Source organism: Leucoraja erinacea, chromosome 2, assembly GCF_028641065.1.
Source record: "Leucoraja erinacea ecotype New England chromosome 2, Leri_hhj_1, whole genome shotgun sequence".
NCBI classification, from domain to species: domain Eukaryota; kingdom Metazoa; phylum Chordata; class Chondrichthyes; order Rajiformes; family Rajidae; genus Leucoraja; species Leucoraja erinaceus.
The window spans coordinates 103,114,191-103,136,403 of record NC_073378.1 but is presented as its reverse complement, the minus strand read 5'-3'; the positions used below and the strand labels follow the sequence as shown (position 1 = coordinate 103,136,403).

The window sequence follows — 22,213 nt, the reverse complement described above, 5'->3', positions numbered from 1 at the left end:
CTAATCCCCATTCCAATCCAACAACCCAAGGCACAGATTACCTCCATTGCTCTTCATTGACTCGGATCTTCATTGTGATTCCAAGTCTGACCCTTGTCTCCGGATCAATGGAACAGGCCACTAACAAACCACCTCGTCACAGGGACTCAGCTGCACTTCCTGCCCAGCCCAACGTTCATGGCTCTGCTGCCTGTTGCCCAGCAACCCCCTGACCATGGCACCAGACTGTTGCCCACTCCTACCCATGCCACAACCTAAGGCACAAGACTTTGCTACTCCCTTGCCTCTTTTTCTGATCCTTGACTACATCTCGGTGGCTGCAATTCCTCACCCCTCATCCCTCCTTCCGCCTCTCCTGACAGACCTTCATAACACAAGGCTATCGTGTGCCTGATCTGCCACCCAGCCTTGAATCTCAGCTCAGACCAAACAACTGGGTGCCACCTGTTTGATTCCTGAAATCTACGCTGGATGTTTTGGTGGCGGGCACAATACCATGACATTTAGTTAACTGTCCCCTTCAGACGTTTATACAGACATTTATACAAAATTACAGAGGTGCTATTAAGGCGGATAACTGGAGCCACAGAGCCGTACAGCACAGAAGTAGTCTCTTGAAATACTGTGTCTATTCTGATCATCAATTACCTTTCACTACTAATCACATTTGCCAGCAATCTGTAGTTTATTATGTCCTAATGATTCCAGTATTCCCGATGTTTCTTAAATGATTTATGAATGCCACTCCACCATTCTTTCAAACTCCAACCACCGGGTGCTAAATTCTGCCACATATCACCCCCTAATCCTCTGGTTAATCCCATGCCGGCTGATCTTTGACACCTCTGCCATGGGGGAATCCCCTATCTTTGCCTCTCGTAGTGTTGTTCTTCTCTATCACTCTTCGCCTTCCTCTACTCTTGAGCAAATCAAGCCCTGCTTATCCAGCCTGTCCTCATAATTGAATAGATTCATCCTATCCTGGTGATGGTGAATCTCTTCTCTACTCTGAGCAGTACAACCGCGTCCTTCCTATAGTGTGGCAAATTAAACTGCACATAAAAAGTGAATCACAACGGCAGGGAAACAAATATTTATTCAAGATTAAAGCGGGTATAATCTTGGCCATGTCTGTCAGTGAAAATTAAATTGACATGTAAACATGGAAATGCAATGTAGGTCGCAATTATCCTGACGCTGTCAGTTATGTTGCATGGAGCATGGTGATCGGCTGATCACAAATGCTCCCCTGCCCATCAGCTAGCAGAATTCAGATTTTTAAAATAAACTGTATCCAAGGTGAGGTAAATAAATTCCAGGAAGTGTAGTGACATTAAAACGTACATCCAAAAATTTCAGCTACCTTTCTCACGATGCAGAGTTGGCCACAGCGACACCATCCAGATCTATTGTAAATGACACTCATTTCATCATCATCTTGAAGCTGGTCCATTTGCAGGTAATGCAACAGACTAAAAAGGTTGCATGTAGGTAGATTGATGTATTGATTGAGCTGCTGTTGCCTTATGGAACCCAGCATGTATGGTTCTGTTTCATGGTAAACAACCAACTCAATATGTTGGTTTATTTCTCATGTCTACTTGCATAAAACATAGATTGAAACATCCATATAACTATACATGTTGCGCATAGCTGTTGCCTCTGCTTCTCTATTCTTGTGTCTTGCTTCTCACTGATTTGGGTATGGTTCTGACTCGTGTAGATACTAAATGCTGGAGTAACTCAGTGGAACAGGCAGCATCTCTGGAGAGAAGGAATGGGCGCTGTTTTGGGTCGATACCCCAGCAGACTTCAGAAAGCCCATTCCTTCTCTCCAGAGATGCTGCCTGTCCTGCTGAGTTACTCCAGCATTTTGTATCTACCTTTGATTTAAACCAGCATCTGCAGTTCTTTCCTACATGTTGTGACTCATGTAGTTGCACTTGGACACCTTCTGGATTAGCGCAGGGAAAGCTGTTTCACGTGATGGCACGCCAATCGCCCAACAGTGAGAGAGAGCCCTGTTCCTGTCAAATCGCTGTGGTAGTAGACTGCTGGTTTGTTTTCTGTTCTGTTCATTTGGCAACTGCAGGATTGCACTTTGAAAATAAAATCCCTGGCAAGCTTTTTATTGGTGGTGTAGTTAATATGAATTCTTCTTTCCCAGGGAACTAGAAAAGGAGGGAAGGGAAGATGCTAAACCGTGACTGAGCATTTGATGGAATAGGCTGGGTATCGATGGGAGGAAATGTCAGGAGATCGATATTACAGCCTGCGATACTGCTGCACTGTTGGTAGCTGGACCAAAATACAGTCATTTGAACCATTTACAAATTTAACCCATATTTATGGTGGCGCAGCAGTAGAGTCACTGCCTTACACTGCCAGAGACCAGGGTTCGATCCTGATTACGGGTGCTGTCTGTACTAAGTTTGAACGTTCCCCCCGTGACCTGCATGTTACAGGTAATAACATGCGGCTGACAGTTGAAAATTAATTTCCATTTGATACACCCTACACCCGCACATGAAGCAGTAAATTGTCAGAGTCACTAATTAATCTATAGGTCCCAAAAAGGGCAATATTGTCAATACCATTATGAAGAACAGCATTGGTTCTTTGGGAGTTGTTACTGCGTGGAAAGACTTTTGTTTTATGGGCAGGGAGTTGCAAAATAGTGGCATTTCCAAGATGTCGCTTCTCTCTAAAGACGTTTACACAGGTTGAACGATTCTCCAACACCCACAGTTCCAGAGCCTTTCTGGATTATCTGTTACCAATAGAGGTCACGTGATGATGAAATGACAATTTACCTCTGACCTGCTAACAACACCTCTCCCGTGTCTAAAGCATCATGGAGTGCCAGAAACTTAAAAAACAAAACAAATATAAAATATAGTGTTCTAGAAGGAGCTGCAGATGCTGGAAGATCGAAGGTACACAAAATTGCTGGAGAAACTCAGCGGGTGCAGCAGCATCTATGGAGCGAAGAAAATAGGCGACGTTTCGGGCCGAAACCCTTCTTCAGACTGATGGGGGGTGGGGGGGGAGAAGGAAGGAAAAAGGGAGGAGGAGGAGCCCGAGGGTGGGGGGATGGGAGGAGACAGCTCGAGGGTTGAGGAAGGGGAGGAGACAGCAAGGGCTAGCAAAATTGGGAGAATTCAACGTTCATGCCATCAGGACGCAAGCTGCCCAGGCGGAATATGAGGTGCTGTTCCTCCAATTTCCGGTGTTGCTCACTCTGGCAATGGAGGAGACCCAGGACAGAGAGGTCGGATGGGGAATGGGAGGGGGAGTTGAAGTGCTGAGCCATCGGGAGTTCAGGTAGGTTATTGCAGACTGAGCGGAGATGTTCGGCGAAACGATCGTCCAACCTCCGCTTAGTCTCCCCGATGTAAATCAGCTGACATCTAGAGCAGCGGATGCAGTAGATGAGGTTGGAGGAGATACAGGTGAACCTTTGTCGCATGTAAATTTTGTCCGGATTACAGAGGTGGGCTTGCCATCAGTTGCTGGAAAATCAGTGTTCAACCTGTAACTAAAAATAAAATTGATTTGTGTTAAGCATTTGTAAGTAAGTAAGTTTATTGGCCAAGTATTCACATACAAGGCATGTTGAGCTAAAATAATAACAATAAATGAGCAAATATCTTTAAAAATTGACAGTAAATTTAAACGGTCATTAATAGATAGCTTTTTTAGTCACAATGCTTTGGTACAAAGCATAAATATTTTCTAGTGATGTAAACATTGTTGGAAAAATAAAACCTTTACACTAGTAATTTAAGAAAATACAGTTTTATAAATAGAGTATTTAGTGAGACATAAATTATTGTAAGACTATTTGACCTCGAGTTTTTTTAATCAATAGTTTATATAATGAAACTATATATTTTTTCTCTTTGGGAAATACTGGAGAAAGACATAAAATACTTCCTTTACAAAGATCACATCAGTCTAGGTTTAAAATTTCAGGTGATAAAAAGCAAGGAATGAATACGAAATGGTTTAAAAATGGAATGTGAACCTCAAGTTCTGAGAATCTGTTCTGCTAGTGCCTGTGTTGGATATAGGACCAAATATACATTCATGTTGGTGTGTTTACTGATGGGGATGGACACACTGGTCCTTAACTGGCTGTGCATGCATTAGTTTTGTTTGTCTTCCTGCCGTTTACAGTGAGGATGTGTATTTAGACATAAAGGTCATACGGTTGAGAAGTCATTACTCATTCCATCATCTAATTGCACAAAGCCTGGCATTATGTTTGATGGTGTTCTGGATTTTTCATCTATTGCAATGTAACAAATATGTAACTGAGTCTACATATATATATATATATATATATATATATATATATTCACCACCAATGAGTTTTTCTGCATTTAGATTCTACTGTCAATTATCAAGTTGAAGTAGCAATGGATATGTGAGAAAGAGATGCTAGAAAATTTGTCAGATCCATATGTCTTTTTGTTCCAACACGGATTATCGTTGAAAAAAATGTAAATGTGGCTCCGTTCTGTCATGTGTATGTAGTATATTGAAGAGTTATTAATATATAATATGCTATTTTTTAACTTAAACTGAGTACTGTTATGAACTAACATATTGATGATGTCTATGATGAACTAATAAATCTGTTTAACACCATGAAACACAATACCTGTGCTGCTTTTGTTAAAAGACATTAGATATCCTGGTCTTAGTCCAATGTTATCCTTCCAGTATTTATGTTTAATGAAGTTTTAAATCTTATTCCTTGATGAATGGAAAGTTGTGAAAAGAACATCCGATACAAAATGTTGTATGCAAAAGTGGTAAAAAGCAAATCAGATAAATTGATTGTATAAAATGCATTGATGTTAAATATTTTAAATAGTTTTCTATGATTCACATTAGCAGTTATTGTATTTTTACAGCATTTTGTATTTGTAGAGAAATTCAATGCCTTTTCCACTGCATTATTACATGAAAAATCATTATGTGAGGAATTATACAACCTTAAGTTTAAGTCGCATGTTTTCTGTGAGAATACTGTTTTTAAGAATGGAAGGCTTATTGCAATAACGAGTTGGATTTGGTGATGTTTGAAGCTTATGAATTAACCTGGATCCTTTCATGCCATGTTCAGAGAAATGAAGGTTTGTTGCAACTAACAGAATTTTATTCTGAAGAAGGGTCTCGACCCGAAACATCCCCATTCCTTCTCTCCAGAGATGCTGCCTCACCCGCCGAGTTACACCAGCATTTTGTGTCTACCTTTAACAACATTTTATGATATTTTTGTGATCATAAAGACATAAAACAAGCAGAATTTTATGATCATAATGACCATCCTACACGTCATAAGGCAACATGTCAATAAGGCAGTAGAATTGTTATCAAATCAAGCAGTGCGTAAAATTATTTCCATGACTTACTTTTTATACATTTTAAATGAATTTTGAAAGCATGTAACATTATGTCATCAAATTTAGACTGCCAGTTAATGAACAACTGCATTTTTCTATGTTTAAGAGGGAACTGCAGATGCTGGAGAATCGAAGGTTACACAGAAAAGCTGGAGAAACTCAGCGGGTGCAGCAGCATCTATGGAGCGAAGGAAATAGGCAACGTTTCGGGCCGAAGAAGGGTTTCGGCCCGAAACGTTGCCTATTTCCTTCGCTCCATAGATGCTGCTGCACCCGCTGAGTTTCTCCAGCTTTTCTGTGTAACCTTGCATTTTTCTATTGGTGTGTACCTATATTCCTGCCTGATGCCATTCAGAGGGTCTGGACTGTGATTTCAACCCAATAACTTATTATTTACAGTTATGCCCCTGTCCCACTTAGGCAATTTTTTAGGCGACTACAGGCAATTAGGCTGTCGCCGGGTTGTCGCCTATATGACCTGTTCGGTCGGCCAAAGAATCGTCACATTTTTTCTGGTCGCCACTGGAATTTGAAATATTCCAAATTTTTTGGCGACAGTCGGAGTGGGTTTGTCATAGCTTGACTTCTCCTGACATAGGTGCTGTCGTAGGTTGTCGCCAGGATGACGTAGGTTGTCACAGGTGCTGACCAGTGAATTCCATTGGCGACTACCTATGTCATCCTATGTCCACCGGCGACTGAATTGTCTTATCTTGTTGTAGCTTGTCGCGGGTGGACGTAGGTTGTCATCGGTGGATGTCCTGTGGGTCGCCGGTTGTCAGTTGCGTGCCGTAGCTTGACGTCAACTAGGAGGTAGGTTGTTGTAGACATTGTCGTAACGGGGTCTAGTCGCCAGTTTTTGGCGACCTGCTACGACTATGACAGTCGCTGGCAGTAGCCAAAAAAATAGCCTAAGTGGAACAGGCCCATTACAAACCTTTATCACTCCTGCAGTCCTTTGCTTAGAATGTGTAAGAAAGAACTGCAGATGCTGGTTTAAATCGAACATAGACACAAAATGCTGGAGTAACTCAGACAGGCAGCATCTCTGGAGAGAAGGAATGGGTGACGTTCCGGGTCGAGACCTTTCTTCAGTATCGACCCGAAACGTCACCGAAGTAGAGCAGTTGACACCTGGAACAGCAGATGCAATAGATGAGGTTGGAGGAGGTGCAGATGAACCTCTTCCTCAACTGGAAAGACTGCTTGGGTCAATGGATGGAGTCGAGGGGGGGGGAGGTACTCAAATTCGCCTGGACCATTTCTGACGTCTAGAAACATAGAAAATAGGTGCAGGAGGAGGCCATTCGGCCGTTCGAGCCAGCACCGCCATTCAGTGTGATCTTAGCTGATCGTCCCCAATCAATAACAACTCTCTGGGTGAAAACGTTTTTTCTCACCTCAGGCTTCCCGTTTATTCTAAGACGATGGCCCCTGGCTCTGGACTCGCCCGACATTGGGAACATTTTTCCTGCATCTAGCTTGTCCATCCTTTTATAATTTTATATGTTTCTATAAGATCCCCCTCATCCTTCTAAACTCCAGTGAATACAAGCCTAGTCTTTTCAATCTTTCCTCGCCATCCCAGGGATAAATCTCGTGAACCTATGCTGCACTGCCTCAATCACAAGCATGTCCTTCCTCAAATTAGGAGACCAAAACTGGACACACTACTCCAGAGGTGGTCTCACCAGAGCCCTATACAACTGCAGAAGCATCTCTTTACTCCTATTCTGAAATCCTCTTGTTATGAAGGCCAACATTCCATTAGCTTTCTTCACTGCCTGCTGTACCTGCACGCCAACTTTCAGTGACTGGTGTACAAGGACGTCCAGGTCTCGCTGCACCTCCTCCTTGCCTAACCTAACCCCATTGAGATAATAATCTGCCCCCTTGTTTTTGCCACCAAAGCGGATAACCCCACATTTATCTATATTATACTGCATCTGCCACGCATCTGCCCACTCACTCAACCTGTCCAGGTCACCCTGCAACCTCCTAACATCCTCTTCACAGTTCACACTGCCACCCAGCCTTGTGTCATCCGCAAACTTACTAGTGTTGCTCCTAATTCCCTCTTCCAAATCATTAATATATATGGTAAACAGTTGCGGCCCCAACACTGAGCCCTGCGGCACTCCACTCGTCACTGCCTGCCATTCTGAAAAGGACCAGTTCACTCCTACTCTTTACTCCCTCCCGTTTCTAGACCTCGCCATCTCCATCGCAGGTAACGGACTACTGACCGACATCTACTACAAACCCACTGACTCCCATGGCTATCTGGACTACACTTCTTCCCACCTTGCTTCCTGTAAGGACTCTATCCCCTACTCCCAATTCGACCCGAAATATTGCCTATTCTTTTGCTCCATAGATGCTGATTCACCCGCTGAGTTTCTCCAGCAATTTACTCTACCAGCTTTTTGTGTATATCTGTACTTTGATTAACCTTTGATTCAACACTCCCAAATTATTGCTCTGATCCAATATTTCTCTCTGAAGTTTTCATGCAAGATGTGTTGGAAGCAGCACACCCAAGTAGACAAGCCACATCTTGAAATCTATTCTCTGGAATCTTCCCACTTAAACTTGTGAAAATAAAGACTACTGTGCAATGGGAAAAGCACTTAAAATGTTATTTGTCTTCATCATCACCAAATATTCAATCTTTCCTGTACTTTCTTAAACTTTGATGTTCATTAACTTTTATTTTTTCACTATCCTGTGCTGAATTTCTACTGTACTTTGGGAGGCAAACCGGTGTGAGCTGGTGTCATATCTGTTGTGATGAGCCTGCAAAATAATACAGCCGCACTCACACGAAGTGCACCTTGCATCGCCTGACATTGATTCAATCATTACAGAATGAACAAAGCTTTCAGATTATGCTGAAGGTTTTTCTTTCTTTTGTTTTACAAAAGCCTTGCAAAATATGTGCCCTGTGTCCATTGGCAGAACATTTTAAATGTTTCCATGGAGAGTTATGTTTTATCACTTCTGTTTCCTGGTGTAAAGAGAGACAAAAATAATTTCATCGTAAGTTACATAAACAGTCACTATTTGCCAGAACTGCAATCAGCTCATTTCTGGATTGGAATAAAAGGAGTTCTATCAAGCAACACAGACAATGAGTCTGTTTAAACCACCACCTTATTGAACAAAATGTAAGAACAGTGGTTCAGAGGCTTTCCGGCTGAAATGTAATTTGCAAAAACGTTATTTTGGTGTTCCCAAATGTAGAACCATAAACTCGATCTGTTAAATGACCACCTATTTAACCTGAAAGCAAGAGAAATGTAGAAGAATCAAGTGGTGTGGAGACAGACAAACCACTTTCAAAACTATCCACATAAATCTCATTCACCATACAATATTCTCCAGTAGACTTCATTAAAAAAAATAATAGAAGATCAAAGTGCTGTGATTATGAATAGATGTTCATTTATTCTTTTTAAATATTCAAAATACAGACTTAATTGTTTTAAAATGACAAATAGTTTCAATCTCATCTTATTACCACCTGTAATATAATGATTAATATTGATTGCCCATTTTTTTCAAATAAATAGGCCAGATATTTGAGTTTTAGAAAGCATTGAAAACTGGGAGTATGCGCAGTTTGCTGACAGCATCTTTCATAGTTTTATATTAAAATCTGTGCAGAAATCTATCACTGCCACCATTAAGAAATAAAGCATGATATTGGGGTAATGGCATGTTTAATCTGGATATGTAACCACTATTGATACCACAACCACAACTCCCAGATATTCAAATGAACATTCAGGAGGTTTTATTTTCATGTGCCAAACAAAAACTCATGGATGACACCATCCAGTAACAATAATTTCTGCATGCCACTAGGCCAGGTAAAGATGCCCTTGCTATTGTCACTTCCCCTGAACTCTAGTCAATAACAAAATCAAGCCGTACAGTTTCATCACAGCATTGATGTGCTTGATTGGAAGTGTATGTTAAGAGTGATGACAAATATTTTGTGCCCATTTTTAAGTTAAATGGAACCAAGGCTTTGGAGGAAGTGGGGAGTGGGGGGGGGGGGGGGAGAGTTGCGGCGGGGGGGAGTGGGGGTGGGGAGGGGGGTAATGGGGGGGGGAGAGGGGGGGGGGGGAGAGGTGGGGGGGAGGGGGGGGGAGGGAGGGGGGGGAGAGGGGGGAGTGGTGCAGGGAGGGAGGGAAGGAGTGGGGCAGGGAGGGGGGGGTAAGGTGGGGTAGGGAGGGGGGTGTGGGGGCAGGGCGAAGGTGGGGGGGGGGGGAGAGTGGGGGCAAAGGCCTCCGCGTAGATTGAAACCTTTGCTGACCTGACATCCTCCCTTATATGTTCCTTAGATTCAAATAATCCAGTGCTTTTTCCAGAACCTGCTTTAGAAACATTCAGCAACACATTTCCAATCGCCCCCTTCCTTAATGAAGCGTCTAATTATTTTATATCAGTGTGTGATGATTTGAAATAAATTATTTTTGCTTGATTTCTAATTTTAGGAGTAGGTGTAAAAGGAATCTGATTGTAGTTTTGTATTTCACAGCTGTGGTACATCATGACTCCATCAATGTTGTCAGTGATTATGTGATAAGTAGATGTAAATTGCAGCCACCTAGGCTGATATTTACTTTCATACCGTGCTGTTTCTTCCGAACAGTGTGCCTTTTGTAAGCAGTACGATCTGCACCAGTCTTCAGGTCCAGGATTTGTTGATAAAGTTTCAGTATTGATGTTTACAAAGGCATGTTGCACGTCATTGCAAATTGAGGCTGACAGAAGAAAGGCCTCGATCCTTCTCTCCAGACATGCTGCCTCTCCCGCTGAGTTACTCCAGCATTTGGTGCCTTATCTTGGGTTTAAATCAGCATCTGCAGTTCCTTCCTACACATATGAATGTAGGTTTGCTTTGATCGCATACTGGTAGACCATGAATGAATGAATAAATGGTTTATTTCGGTCATACATTAAAAAGAACAAAACTTTACAATCTGTGTGAATATGAACCAACACTGTATCCATTTCACACAACGTTCACATAATCAATGACCGAAAAAGGAATAGGCTGAAGCCACAAAGCTTATTTTTGCCAATCCTATACCATCTGATGAAGGTATTCATATAATGCTTTTTGTGGATAATTCCAGAATTGTGATGCATGATACATGCCCAGACCAGGTTTATTATTGTCATGTGAACCGAGGTGCAGTGCAGCATATTTTTGCATGTTATTCAATCAGCTCGGATAATACCATACATATGTACAATCACGTCAAACAAGTACAATAGATAAAGCAAATGAAAACAAACAAACAAACAATAATAGTGCAAACAGCAATAGTTCCATAGACAATAGGGCATGTGACTATCTTGGAGGAAAACCCAAGATGTTAACAGGTGCCTACTGTCCTTGTCCACCCGAATGATAAAAAGGTTGTGGATTTGGGAGGTGTTGGCAGAGTAGCCACAGTGTGTCTTGTAGCTGGGGTATATTGCAGTCATGGTGGGCTGGAGAGTGAAGGAGTGCATTTTTGTATGAGGAATGGGTGGTGGTCACACGGGCAGCTTTACTGGATGGCGTCAATCATCCTGACCGGTATCAGAGCAGCTGTTATCCAGGCAAGTGCAGAGTATTTCATCGTACTCTTGATTTGTGCCGTGTAAATGACGAAAAGCCATTGGGGAATTAGAAGCAGAGTCTCTAGCTGCTTTGACCCAGCCCCTGACCTTCTCTTGGGAAGGGCTGATGAATTTCTTTGTTACTTTGATCAAGGTAATTCATTCAACTGTGCATGCAGGATCCCTCCCCACTGGGCCAAATGTTTATGAATTTGAATTTTTAACTTCTTACCCTCGTTTTCAAATATCCTTATGGGTTCACTTTCACCACCATATCCTTCACCAGCACCACGGTCCTACAAGATCTCTGTACTCCTCCAGTTTTGATCCCATGTGCGTCCACAGTCTCCATCTCAGCAACTGTGTGTCTCTGCCTTCCGCTGCTTTATGTCCAAGCTCAAAGTCTCCTCGCTAAAAATTCTGCATTGTGACCTGTTCACAACAATGAGGTTGTGTTTGGAAATGTATTTCCTTCCATTGACTCATTTTCCTGAGCAGTTACTATTAATGTCCATGTTCCCAGTCACTTTTGAGGGAAATGGTGGTGAATGTTTTCATTGATTGCACAAACTAAATCTAAATTATTGAAATAAAAACCTGTTCAATATTGATGCAGTTTTATGTTGATTGTAACCTTAATGCTGACACTACATTAAAATTGATTTTTAGCTAACCCTTTTAATTGCTTCAAAGAGTTATGATGGTCTTTGTAATTGTTTACACTCTTAGTCTGGAGCCAAGCCAAGACGAGCTCTGATTTGAAGATTACTACAAAGCAAGCCTCGTGCTGGATCTGTAACCTTGCCTTTGCATTACAGGATCGGTACCGCATCCTTCTACAGGAGGATTGTTACTGTTTTAATTCCAGTCAATGGAAGAAATATTTATTATTCTCCCCCAAAATACTTTTAGCTATATTGAACATAATTAGTCCATGGATTATAATGTCCTTTTAATTTTACTTACATTTAACGATCCTAGAGTGCGCTTTCTTCCTTGTTATGAAAATGGGGCTAGAATTGAGTATAGGGAAAATTAATAGGGGGAAATGGTAGCCAGTATGGATTCGATGGGCCAAACTGGTTGGTTGTCTTCTACTTAAAGAAGTATGGGAGCATTGTGGTTCATTTGTACTGTTCTGATTTTCTGTTAACTTTCTTTTGTATTTCAAGAACGGCACAGCATAGCCGCAAGTAGGGCTGACAACTCTGGTGACTGGGTTGATACAGTGCTGTCTGGGTGGAGTTTGCATGTAATTCCTGTTTCCCCCATGGTGCTCTAGTTTCTTCCTGCCTCCCAAAGGCAAGTGTGTTGGAAAGTTTAATTTCCCATAAGGAGGTGAATGCTGGAATCTGGGGGGATTTGATAGGAATGTGGGAATATTTAAAAATTGGGATTGTTGTAAGTGTTTGTTTAATGGTTTGCTTCAAGTCTGTGGTGCATGATTGACTCTATCATAACTCTCCTCTTAAGATGAAACCATTTTTAGTGCCTGATATTGAATTATTTTTCATTCTGGGTTACAGGGTTAAACTGGGTGCCAAATTTTAAATGGTTTGATTAATAAATAAATAATCTGCTTCCTATACCTGTAACTGAAGAAGTGATAGTGCATGGTGCCAGAAAGCAACCAAAACTGACAGCATTCTGGGGATTTCTGACAGAATGTGGTTAAGTCAGCATCTGTGGAGGAAATGGGCTGATGACATTTTGCATCGGGACTCTTCTTCAGACTGAAAAATGGTACAGATGCAAAACATTGCTTGTCAATTCCCTCCATAGATGCTGCCTGACCTGCTGAGTTCCTCCAGCACTGTTTTTTGCTCAAGATTCCAGCATTTGCAGTTTCTTTTGTTTCCATAATTGACAGCATATTTTAGTTGGCCAAACTTAATAAACATCTATTTAAGTGCAATTTCACTTTTTCTTATAGATGTTTTTTCATTTCAAATGCTGTTTAGGACTAAAGCTTGTATTGGGGAAATATTCTAGAGACTAGAGCCAAATATGGCTGAAACACTGGAAAGATGTATAGATCAACAGCTTATATTTATATAATGCCTTTAATGTGGTAAATGGTTCCAAAAGCAAGCAAAGATTGCACAGAAATTGGTCCAGACTCTGCTCAAGGAGGACATGAATGACCATTTTAAATAAAATAATAAATATTTCTACAGTTGAATTGAGGAAGGAGAGAGCTTCTAAGCGTCCCATTACGAGTAGTTCCAGTTACACCTTTTTGCGATTTTACTGCTTCACACAGCGTTAAATATTCATTGCCTCATCTGGATTTTGAAATGAGCATAAGCAGCCTGATTATCAGGAGTAATGCAGTGAAGAAAGAGATGTTATTGATTTGTGTGCTTGCAATGAAAGTGACTGCAGATGAGACTGCAACAGTGCGGGAGCTTTGCACACAGATCTCGTGCAGGTTGGAAAGGTCATACTCTCCTACAGTTAGTGGAAAAATGACGTCCAAGGCATGTGCGCTCCAGCTGCTTCAATGATGCATATTATATTTTGTACAGTTAGTTTTCAGTCTCTTTCTTACATTGCCGTGCAGTCATTCGTGTTGAAAGAGGCATTTATGTATTTGTCTTCACAGCCGCAGTATTGAAACAGGATGTTTAGTATGAAAACACATTGAAGTCTCTTTTTTGAGATATAATGAAATAATTTTAATTTTTCAAAGTAAATATTTTAGAGGATTACATGTTGATTAAATTTGTTGCCAGAGTTATTATTACTGTTAATACTTTGTCCAACTCATAAGGATTTTTGGTTGCATTTATGCATTTTTATTTGCTTGAAAAAAATCTATTAAGACAAAACTATGTTGCTATCCTTTTTATAAAGACAGAATTAATTATCTTTTTAATGCACCTTAGGTTTCTTCATGCAGGCCTTTATGCACCAAGCAGATTTAATGGCCTTATGTTTGTGCTACTCATCAGCATTTAAATTTTACACAACATTTAGTGACAGCTTATTCTAACTTTCTGTAATTTATTTTAGTTGCAGGTTGCTCTAAATGATTGTGATAATCTTGCTAAAACACAGTTTTATGCTTCATCAGCTGTCTTTTAATTCAACTTGTTCAGAGCAGATATCTTGTGCAAAAGCAATTGGTTTGATAACACTTCTTTTGAAGAAAAAAAACTCATAATTTAGTGATTGAACACATGAACTTTGTTTCAGATTTCTCCTAGTTGAACCAATTTCTTACTTTACATTCCGAGATCCTTCAGTAATCTCTTCCCTTCCATTTACAGACAGTGGGAGTAATTCACCGCTCCCCAAATATGCTTCTTCACCTAAACCAAACAACAGCTATATGTTCAAACGAGAACCCCCAGAGGGATGTGAAAAAGTGAAGGTCTTTGAAGAAATGGCGTAAGTGTTTTTGAATAATTTTTTAATATATTAACAACTCTTTAGAATTGACTGAAATGCACATTAAATAGATGAATAAATACATTGATTAAGTACCATAGCATCTTTGTTGTTTGGATTCTGTATTTAAATGTTAGCACTGGAGGATTCCTTATTAAACATGATCACTTTAGAATGTATTTTATGCACAATGATGGCACATTTAGATGCGTGTGGAAACACATCCTCTTGTGCCAAGGGAGAGAACTTCAATCCTAATGAGAGACTGTGTGCATCTTCACATTAAAACAAGCTGCTGCAGTAGTCCAATTAAAAATAACACACACGGTTTTGCTCAATGTGAATTACTTGAAACACGAGGTTGGTAAATAATATGCAACCTCCAGAAAAAATAAGTGTTTTTAATCTTAACAACTAGGTTTAACTTGAGTTCGATACTATCAAAGATCGTTTTGTTTAGAGTCACTTAGTATCAATGTCTAAATAAAAAAACAAATAGTTTGGATGAACATTTACTGAGTGGTAGGAAAGGGATCTGCATGGGGAAGGCCACAGATCCTGGAGGCCAAGAGGTCCTGACATATTTGCAGCCCACCATTGGTTGTTTTGCTGCTTATAATTCCCCTACTCCCAATCCCTGCCAGCAGCCAGCCAGATGGAAAGAAGTTAAAAACATTTAAGAGGTTTAGACAGGAACAAGGTTAGGAAAGGTTCAGGGGGGCAGAGGCAAATGGGCCAAGCGCAGGAAGGTATGTTGGTTGGCATGGATGGGTTTTACTAACTCTAAATTATGCCAAATGAGCAGAGCTCTGGCCAGTGGGTATCTGAAGAAAATTCTGTGCAAATCTAAATGCTAGAAAATTTTAAATGTGTTATCCCTTAAACATTGCCTTCTGCAAGTATGTTTTTAACAAAGTCTTGCTGGAGTTAGGATTATAAAGTGAACGGATTGATAGTAGACAAAGATTGAACTATTCAAATAGCAAATTTGCAGATTAATTTATTGAATTGGAAAATCACAATTAGGAGAACACCTAGATGTGACTGGGATAGAGCAGTAGTGAGCTCCCATCTGCCCACTCCCAAGAATGTGGCCACATGGGTTAAATTAAATTTAGTCCAAGGCACATTAAACAAAAATACAGTTATTTTGTATTCACTTGGTTTGCGTTATTGGTTAAAACTGCTTAATTATTTGCCGTTTTCTTCGGTGAGATTACCATACCGAGAATATATTGCTCAGGCCATCTTGACATGCATGTGATTCAATGCTTGTCGAGCTAATTATCACGAATGGCTGAAGACACTTATTAGGCACGATTAAAACTAATCCTATTATTATGTTCCTGCATCTTTTACAAGGTGTGCAATTTAAGTTCCAGATTTATTGCAATAGTTCCTCCTTTATTGAACTTAAATTCCTCTTTAATAGTATCACATATTGTGATGTCTTTGAGACATGCTACTGTTTTAGCTTTAGCTTTTACCTCTGAATATCAATAGGAAGGAAGTGTGACATTGTTTGAATATATGCAAATGACAACTGTAATTCAGTATTTTATTCTCTCATGTGATTAAGGTGCAGTTGGTTAAATGGAATTGTGGGGTCGGCAAACTATTCGATTTGCCAGAGGTGTTGATTCTTTGAAATGAAATGGTCTTACATGTACAGATCTACCACCAATTCTCCAGCACCTCTGGTTCCAGAGCATTTGCTGTATTATCCATTTTACCAGACCAACAGAGGTGACGGCGTTGAGGGGCCGAGATACTGGAAGTTGGCTATGGGGACGGATCTGCCGGCTCCGACTGGGCCGGAGTTCCATAAGCCGGCCACAGGGGGCAAATTCAATCTGCTGATCAGCACAGAAGTCCCAATGAGGTCGAGGTAGACCGCCTCACCCAGCCTAGGTGATGCATTTTTGGGGGAACTTCCAGGGAGGGGGAGGGTGGGGGTTTCAAGTGCGCTCTTGTCTGTATTAAAGGAGGTGCCAGAACTCCAGTTGCTGGAAGACTGTGGTGGACCAGTACATACAATGAAATGCAAGGATGATAGTAACAGAAACTGATCAAGGAATAGTGATGTATGGTTAACTACAGCCCATTCATTGTAAGTGGGATGTACCATGAGAGATATCATGCCAAATATCTGCAGGAGTCTGAAATGCCTGGAGATGCGTGCTCAAAAGGCTGTGAACTGGTTAGATGTGGAGGTCAACGTGTGAAAGCAAGTTCTGAGATCCTGGATGCAGTGTTGCCAGAAGCTGAATGAGTGCACGTGAGTGGTTATCTCAAAAGAATATTGACCTCACGGATAAGTTCACCATGTGCCTATCACTTCTGAATTTATGAACATAAGTTATCCACCAACAATTTCTGTTTATGCGCAATATTCCAGAGCACCATTGTGTCCCAACAGACCCCAGACCCACAACACGCAACTCGCTCACACTGTTCAGCTGGCTTGGCTACATTACCCGCACCCATGGCATGGCCGTCACTGACACAGTTTCCATCAGTTGCAGGGGAAGATGGCAGGAGATAATTGGAGAGTTCAACCCTGCCTGCATGTCCTACCTCTCTCCTGACTGGGAGTAATAGCTATATCCCACTATTGGGACAATTGTTGTTAACGCAATGGGTGGTGATGAGGTTGAATCCATCACAAAAGCCGTTGACCTCATCCTCTGAGGGATTATCTTCCTAACCAGCGTTCAGCTCAGATTCTTTTTACAAACTGAATGATTCCAGCATCCACCTTTACCTCCTCGCCCCACCAGCCTAGCCATGTGGCTGTTCTCCGCTCACGTATTTGAGAAATGGAACCAGGCCAGGTGGTAAAAGACGAGTGAAAAGGCACACCATCACTCAGTCTGGTCACGGCTGCTGCATCAGTCCAGATGCTCTGGATCATGGTAGAACTAGAGTGAATGTCCACAAGAGGGCATTGGAGGCCAATTCACTGGATGTTTTCAAGAGAGTGAGATAGAGCTCTTCGGGCAAATGGAATCACGGGATATGGGGGAAAAGCAGGAACGGGGTAATGATTTTGGATTATCAGCATGATCATATTGAATGGCGGTGCTGACTCGAAGGGTCGAATGGCCTACTCCTGCACCTATTTTGATGTTTCTTTGTAATTGCTGTTGACAGTCTCTAGCCCACAGTGACTGCTGCTGCCAGTGGCCACGTGATGCAGTCTACAGCCAGATCGGCCTCCTTCCAGACCAGAGCGAAAGCCCTTGCAGTTTTGGTCTTCCCTGGAGTGCAAGGGAGGTTACTGATGCACTTTTGTCAAATCAGCAGTATAGTAACTCTGCTCTTCGCTAGTATTTAAATGTGTACAGTTTTCCTTTTGTAAATCACATCTGCTGATGAACTAAAAATTAAAGACAAATTAATTTCCAGGACCTCCAGAACTTTTGAAATGTAAATCTAATGAGTGTTATGCAATTCCAGCAGTGTCGGCTTAGATTAAAAATTACAACGCTAAAACTGTTTGCCATTTATTAACATTTCTTGGTTCTGAAATATTTTTACTGCATTTAAAAAATCAAAATGCTTTCAACTTTAAATTATATTATTTCAAAGTCAAAATAATTTAAACATCTTGATTTCTACTTTGTAAAAACTTGAATTGCCAACGAAACTGTTTCCGTGAATAATGTTTTCTTGACATTCTTTCTCGCTAATATTCTTCCTCATTTTAACTGAATTTATCCATTCGGCGTTCTTTGATTCTGCCAAGTCTTTCCAATACCCAGAACTTTGAAGCTTTGAAACCATTGTGGAGACACACTTTTGCTAAGCTACTGTTTCCACTCTCAAAGCTGTTTCTCCTCTTGAATATTATGAACAGCAGTGGGCTAGATTCTGGGGTACTAAAAAGGGCACGTCTCCTTCATTGAGTTCATTAATAACTTTGCTTTCTACTAGGTCTCGTCCTCCCAGCTCCGTCCCTTTGTTTTCCTGTCCTGACAGAAACAAAGTGAACTTCATCCCGAAAGGGACAGCCTTCTTTCCTGTGAGTATTGTCAGCCGACCTCTGTTTTCCACCTCTGACCTGATGCTGAAGAATTCATCAATCTCTGGCTTCAGCCCTAGCATAGTCTCCAGCACTGTGATTGCTGAGCAGTTCTCAACTCAGGTCTCGCTCTCACCTTTGTTGGATGACACCAGCACAATGGACTCTGAGGCCTTGGTGCAACAGCCCTCACGCCAGCAGCAGCAGCAGCAGCTCCACGAGCCTCAACCCGAAGAACTCTCCTCTGCTCAGAGCTTTGTGATAATCTAGACCCCTCTCCTCCCCCTCTTCCCCCCCCCCCCCCCCCCCCCCCCCCCCCCCCCCCCCCCCCCCGAGGCGGAGCAGGCCTCTGCCCTTGTGAAGGGGTAGTCTATATATTCAATTGTCTGTCAATCTGCATGGAGTATCACCTGCATTCTGAACAAAGGTTCGTAGAATTTTAGCATATCTTATACTGTTCTTGGCAGGGATAGAATTCCTCTTTTAGGGAATGTTTGTGAAAAGCAGTGATGCTTGCAAAACACATGCTTTCATGTCAGTGGTTTCAATGCAGACTATGCATAAACATGGTACATTTGGATGGATTAGTACTGTTGTCCTGTATTCTGTTCCATCTTCTACAGTAAGAATAAGCTCTATATATTAAAGAAAATGCCTGTCTAAAAGATAGTAAAAATAGATGTTGTGTTGCGTTATATCCAATGGAGAAAAAAAATATTATGTTTACAAACAATCCAGGTTGTTTAAGTTTATAAATTCTTGTAACACATACAATGCAAAAAAGAAAAATGGCCACAACAGTTGCACAGTGCCCACCCAATGGCCTAGCTTCAGGTACTTCAGTTGAAGTCTAAACTCAGGTAATTTGGAATGTATATCCGCATAGGATTTTAATGAATTTGTGGCTGAACAAGCTAAGGAGGAGTTTAGGGTAAGCATCACTCTTGCCTTTCCTTTTTTGTACATTAACCTTTCCTCATTACATTCCACTTACTTTTAAGTCGAAGTGCATTCTGATCCGGGGTAGACTTGGATGAAGTGAATATTAAAGAACCAGCATTACTGTGATGTCTGACATCACTGGTTTTAGTGGATGTTCGGTCGATAATTGCATAAACCATTGTTTTGAAAAGTATCAGCGTTTTGTATAACATTTCAGAATTTACGAAAATAAAGTTTCAGGTGTTGAAGACTGTTAAGCTGTTAAAAATACAGCAAAGTGTTGAATATTGGGCTGTATCTAAGAAACATTCCATGTTGTGAAGAGATCTCAATGATCAAATGTTTAAGTCACATAACCGGGTTCTTCAGGTTCTTGTGTTAGAAATGTTCCCTTTTCTATGTGTGAAGTTTGGAATTGGCAGATACACAAAGCAAAAATGCTATTACAAAGATGACGCAAAATTAATGTTTAGTTTCTCATCTTGACCCGACCTTTTAGGTTAAACCCCTTGTTTGCACAATTTCCTGTGACTACTGTTAGGTAGCTTTTCCTTTTTATAGATTATTTTAAAACAGTGGTAACTTAGCTAGTGTTTATTTAAAGAGAACGTACTTTGGTACAAGAATGTGCTGGACCAAGGTTCAGCATAGTAGATTATCTTTTTAGTATTCAATTAAATTAATGACTCCTATTATTTGAAAAGTGTTACACTGGAACCAATGAAGAAAACAAGAACCTGGGACTCGGCATTCAACTCCAGAAATAAAAGTTGCGCCCAATATTAGATATTACCACTAAGTTGGTACAAATGATGAACTGAATATCTGTGAGAGAGCTGGGGAACACTGTGTCCAAAACCCTTTTTAACTTATTTCTTTTTCTTCACCTGAGAAACTAGATATTAATTTTAATCAAACACTGTTGCAAATCTGTTCTGATTATGATCTTTATAGAGGTTTTGAACCAAATTGGTTGAAATTAGCTGAACTTAAAAAAAAAAAAATGTAAATCAAAAACATTTATTGGTCTGTCTTACATCCAGATGTAGAAATTTTGTTTGTCAAGTGCATTGTTTAAAAACTTGCTTGAAATTTTGTACATAGTTTTGCTGTTATTTCTAGCCACTGTGCTAAACAGTATTTATGAGTTGCCACGCAATGTTACTTTAAATAACACGTTGTGTGGCTTTTGTTTTGTATTTTTTCAGTATATAGTTCTTGTCTTATTTAAAGTTATAGCAAAGAGCATGAATAAAAACTGACAATTTTCTAATAACATTTGTTTTAAAATTCATTGTTAACTCAAGATGTTCACAGGTAGAAGGCCTCAGATGACAAATAACACAGACAAATGTTTTAAATTACCACACTGTTCCAAATGCATGTGAAAGTTCCTGTTCTCCTTCTCATTTCCCTACACCGATTCACATGATTCCATTGATGCTATTTATCCTAGTCCGGCATCTATTCTACAAACACTTCCTGCAGAGTATATATGTCTCTTCTGATAATTATTGAACAAAAGACTCTATGTTCTACCTTTTAGCAATTTGTACCTGAATGTGATCCAATTGGTTTTCAACAGACTGTAATTGTAGTGCATTGCTTGTAGTCATTTACTAAGATCAGGTCATTGCCATCGCCTCAGGACAGATTTGTACATGATTATACATGAGTGTGATTGCCATATTAGAGGAAAATTGAATTAGGTGAAATTTACTTTATATAACTGATTATTGTGATTATTTAAAATAATTCTGGATGGTTTTCAAGAGCTTCGTAAACTAAAATGGGCACAGATTGCTAAAAGTTAAAGGACAAAACTAAAGGATTTCGATGATATTGATGCAAGTTGACGGGAAAATAGTAGAGCCAACTTCTTAATCCCTTCATTTCAGTTCTGCTGCATTGGGAATGTTGGTGGATGAGATGCTTGATGATAACATTCTTGGGTCCTCCATCACTGTACTAGACCGTTAATCAGGATTCCTGGTGTCCATCACATGCACCCATGGAACCTTTTGTGGGAAAATGGGTGCAAATTGGAATGGTGTCAAAACTCTCTTTTCGTATATATGGGATTTAATCATACATTAAACAAACGTAATTCCAGAGGTACGTGCATTAAAACACAGCCTTCATGCTGGTTCTTATCCAATGCACCATTAATGATCCCTTCCCCTTACAATTTGGTGACTTCTAACATATTTTGTGTTCAGAATTTGATGGAATTTGCAAGTTAAATTTGTTGTGAGTCTGAAACCCATCATTATTTCAAATCTTTGATTTCGTTTTTAATTAGAAATTCCCATCTTTTTGGAGTGAATGCACTAATTTAATCAATGGTGGTCTCCTAACTAGTTTACACAGTATCTCTGATTGATTTTCCCACCCTTTTCCATCATGGCTAATTTCCGTGTCACTAGTGCATGCAGTGCTAGTCATGAAACAAGATGGAATTTGACTTGCTGCTTGAGACTGTCACTAGATCACGTGACATACTCTTTCAAATACTCTGGTGAGGAGCCAACCAATCTTAATAAGTGAAAAGATTTTAATTTGAAAATTCATCAGGATTTCAAATAGCAGAATTGCTTGATATATGATGCAGTATCATGTGGAAGGAAGGTATGGTGGAACAAACAATTCTCCTTATAAATGACCTCTGATGGCCTGCTTGTAGATTCCACGTTCTACACAGGTAAGCGTGCCAAAATAAGAATTTCATTTGGTTGATAAATTCTGAATTTATAACTTCACTCGTCAGCTGAGACAGGTGAATTTTGGTATTTTTGAAAATGAATAAAGCTTATTTTCTAAG

At 40.4% G+C, this 22,213-nt stretch overlaps 1 protein-coding gene across 1 annotated transcript in view; it reads left to right on the top strand.

The window, feature by feature from the left end:
- The window catches only part of LOC129713202 (glucocorticoid-induced transcript 1 protein-like), a 174,514-nt gene extending 154,138 nt beyond the window's left edge, over nucleotides 1-20,376 (top strand). The window contains exons 7-8 of the mRNA XM_055662110.1: nucleotides 14,306-14,426; nucleotides 18,363-20,376. Of these exons, the coding sequence (XP_055518085.1) occupies nucleotides 14,306-14,426; nucleotides 18,363-18,720 (479 nt within the window). The 3' untranslated portion in view covers nucleotides 18,721-20,376. The remainder of the gene's footprint in view (nucleotides 1-14,305; nucleotides 14,427-18,362) is intronic.
- The last annotated feature ends 1,837 nt before the right edge of the window (nucleotides 20,377-22,213 follow it).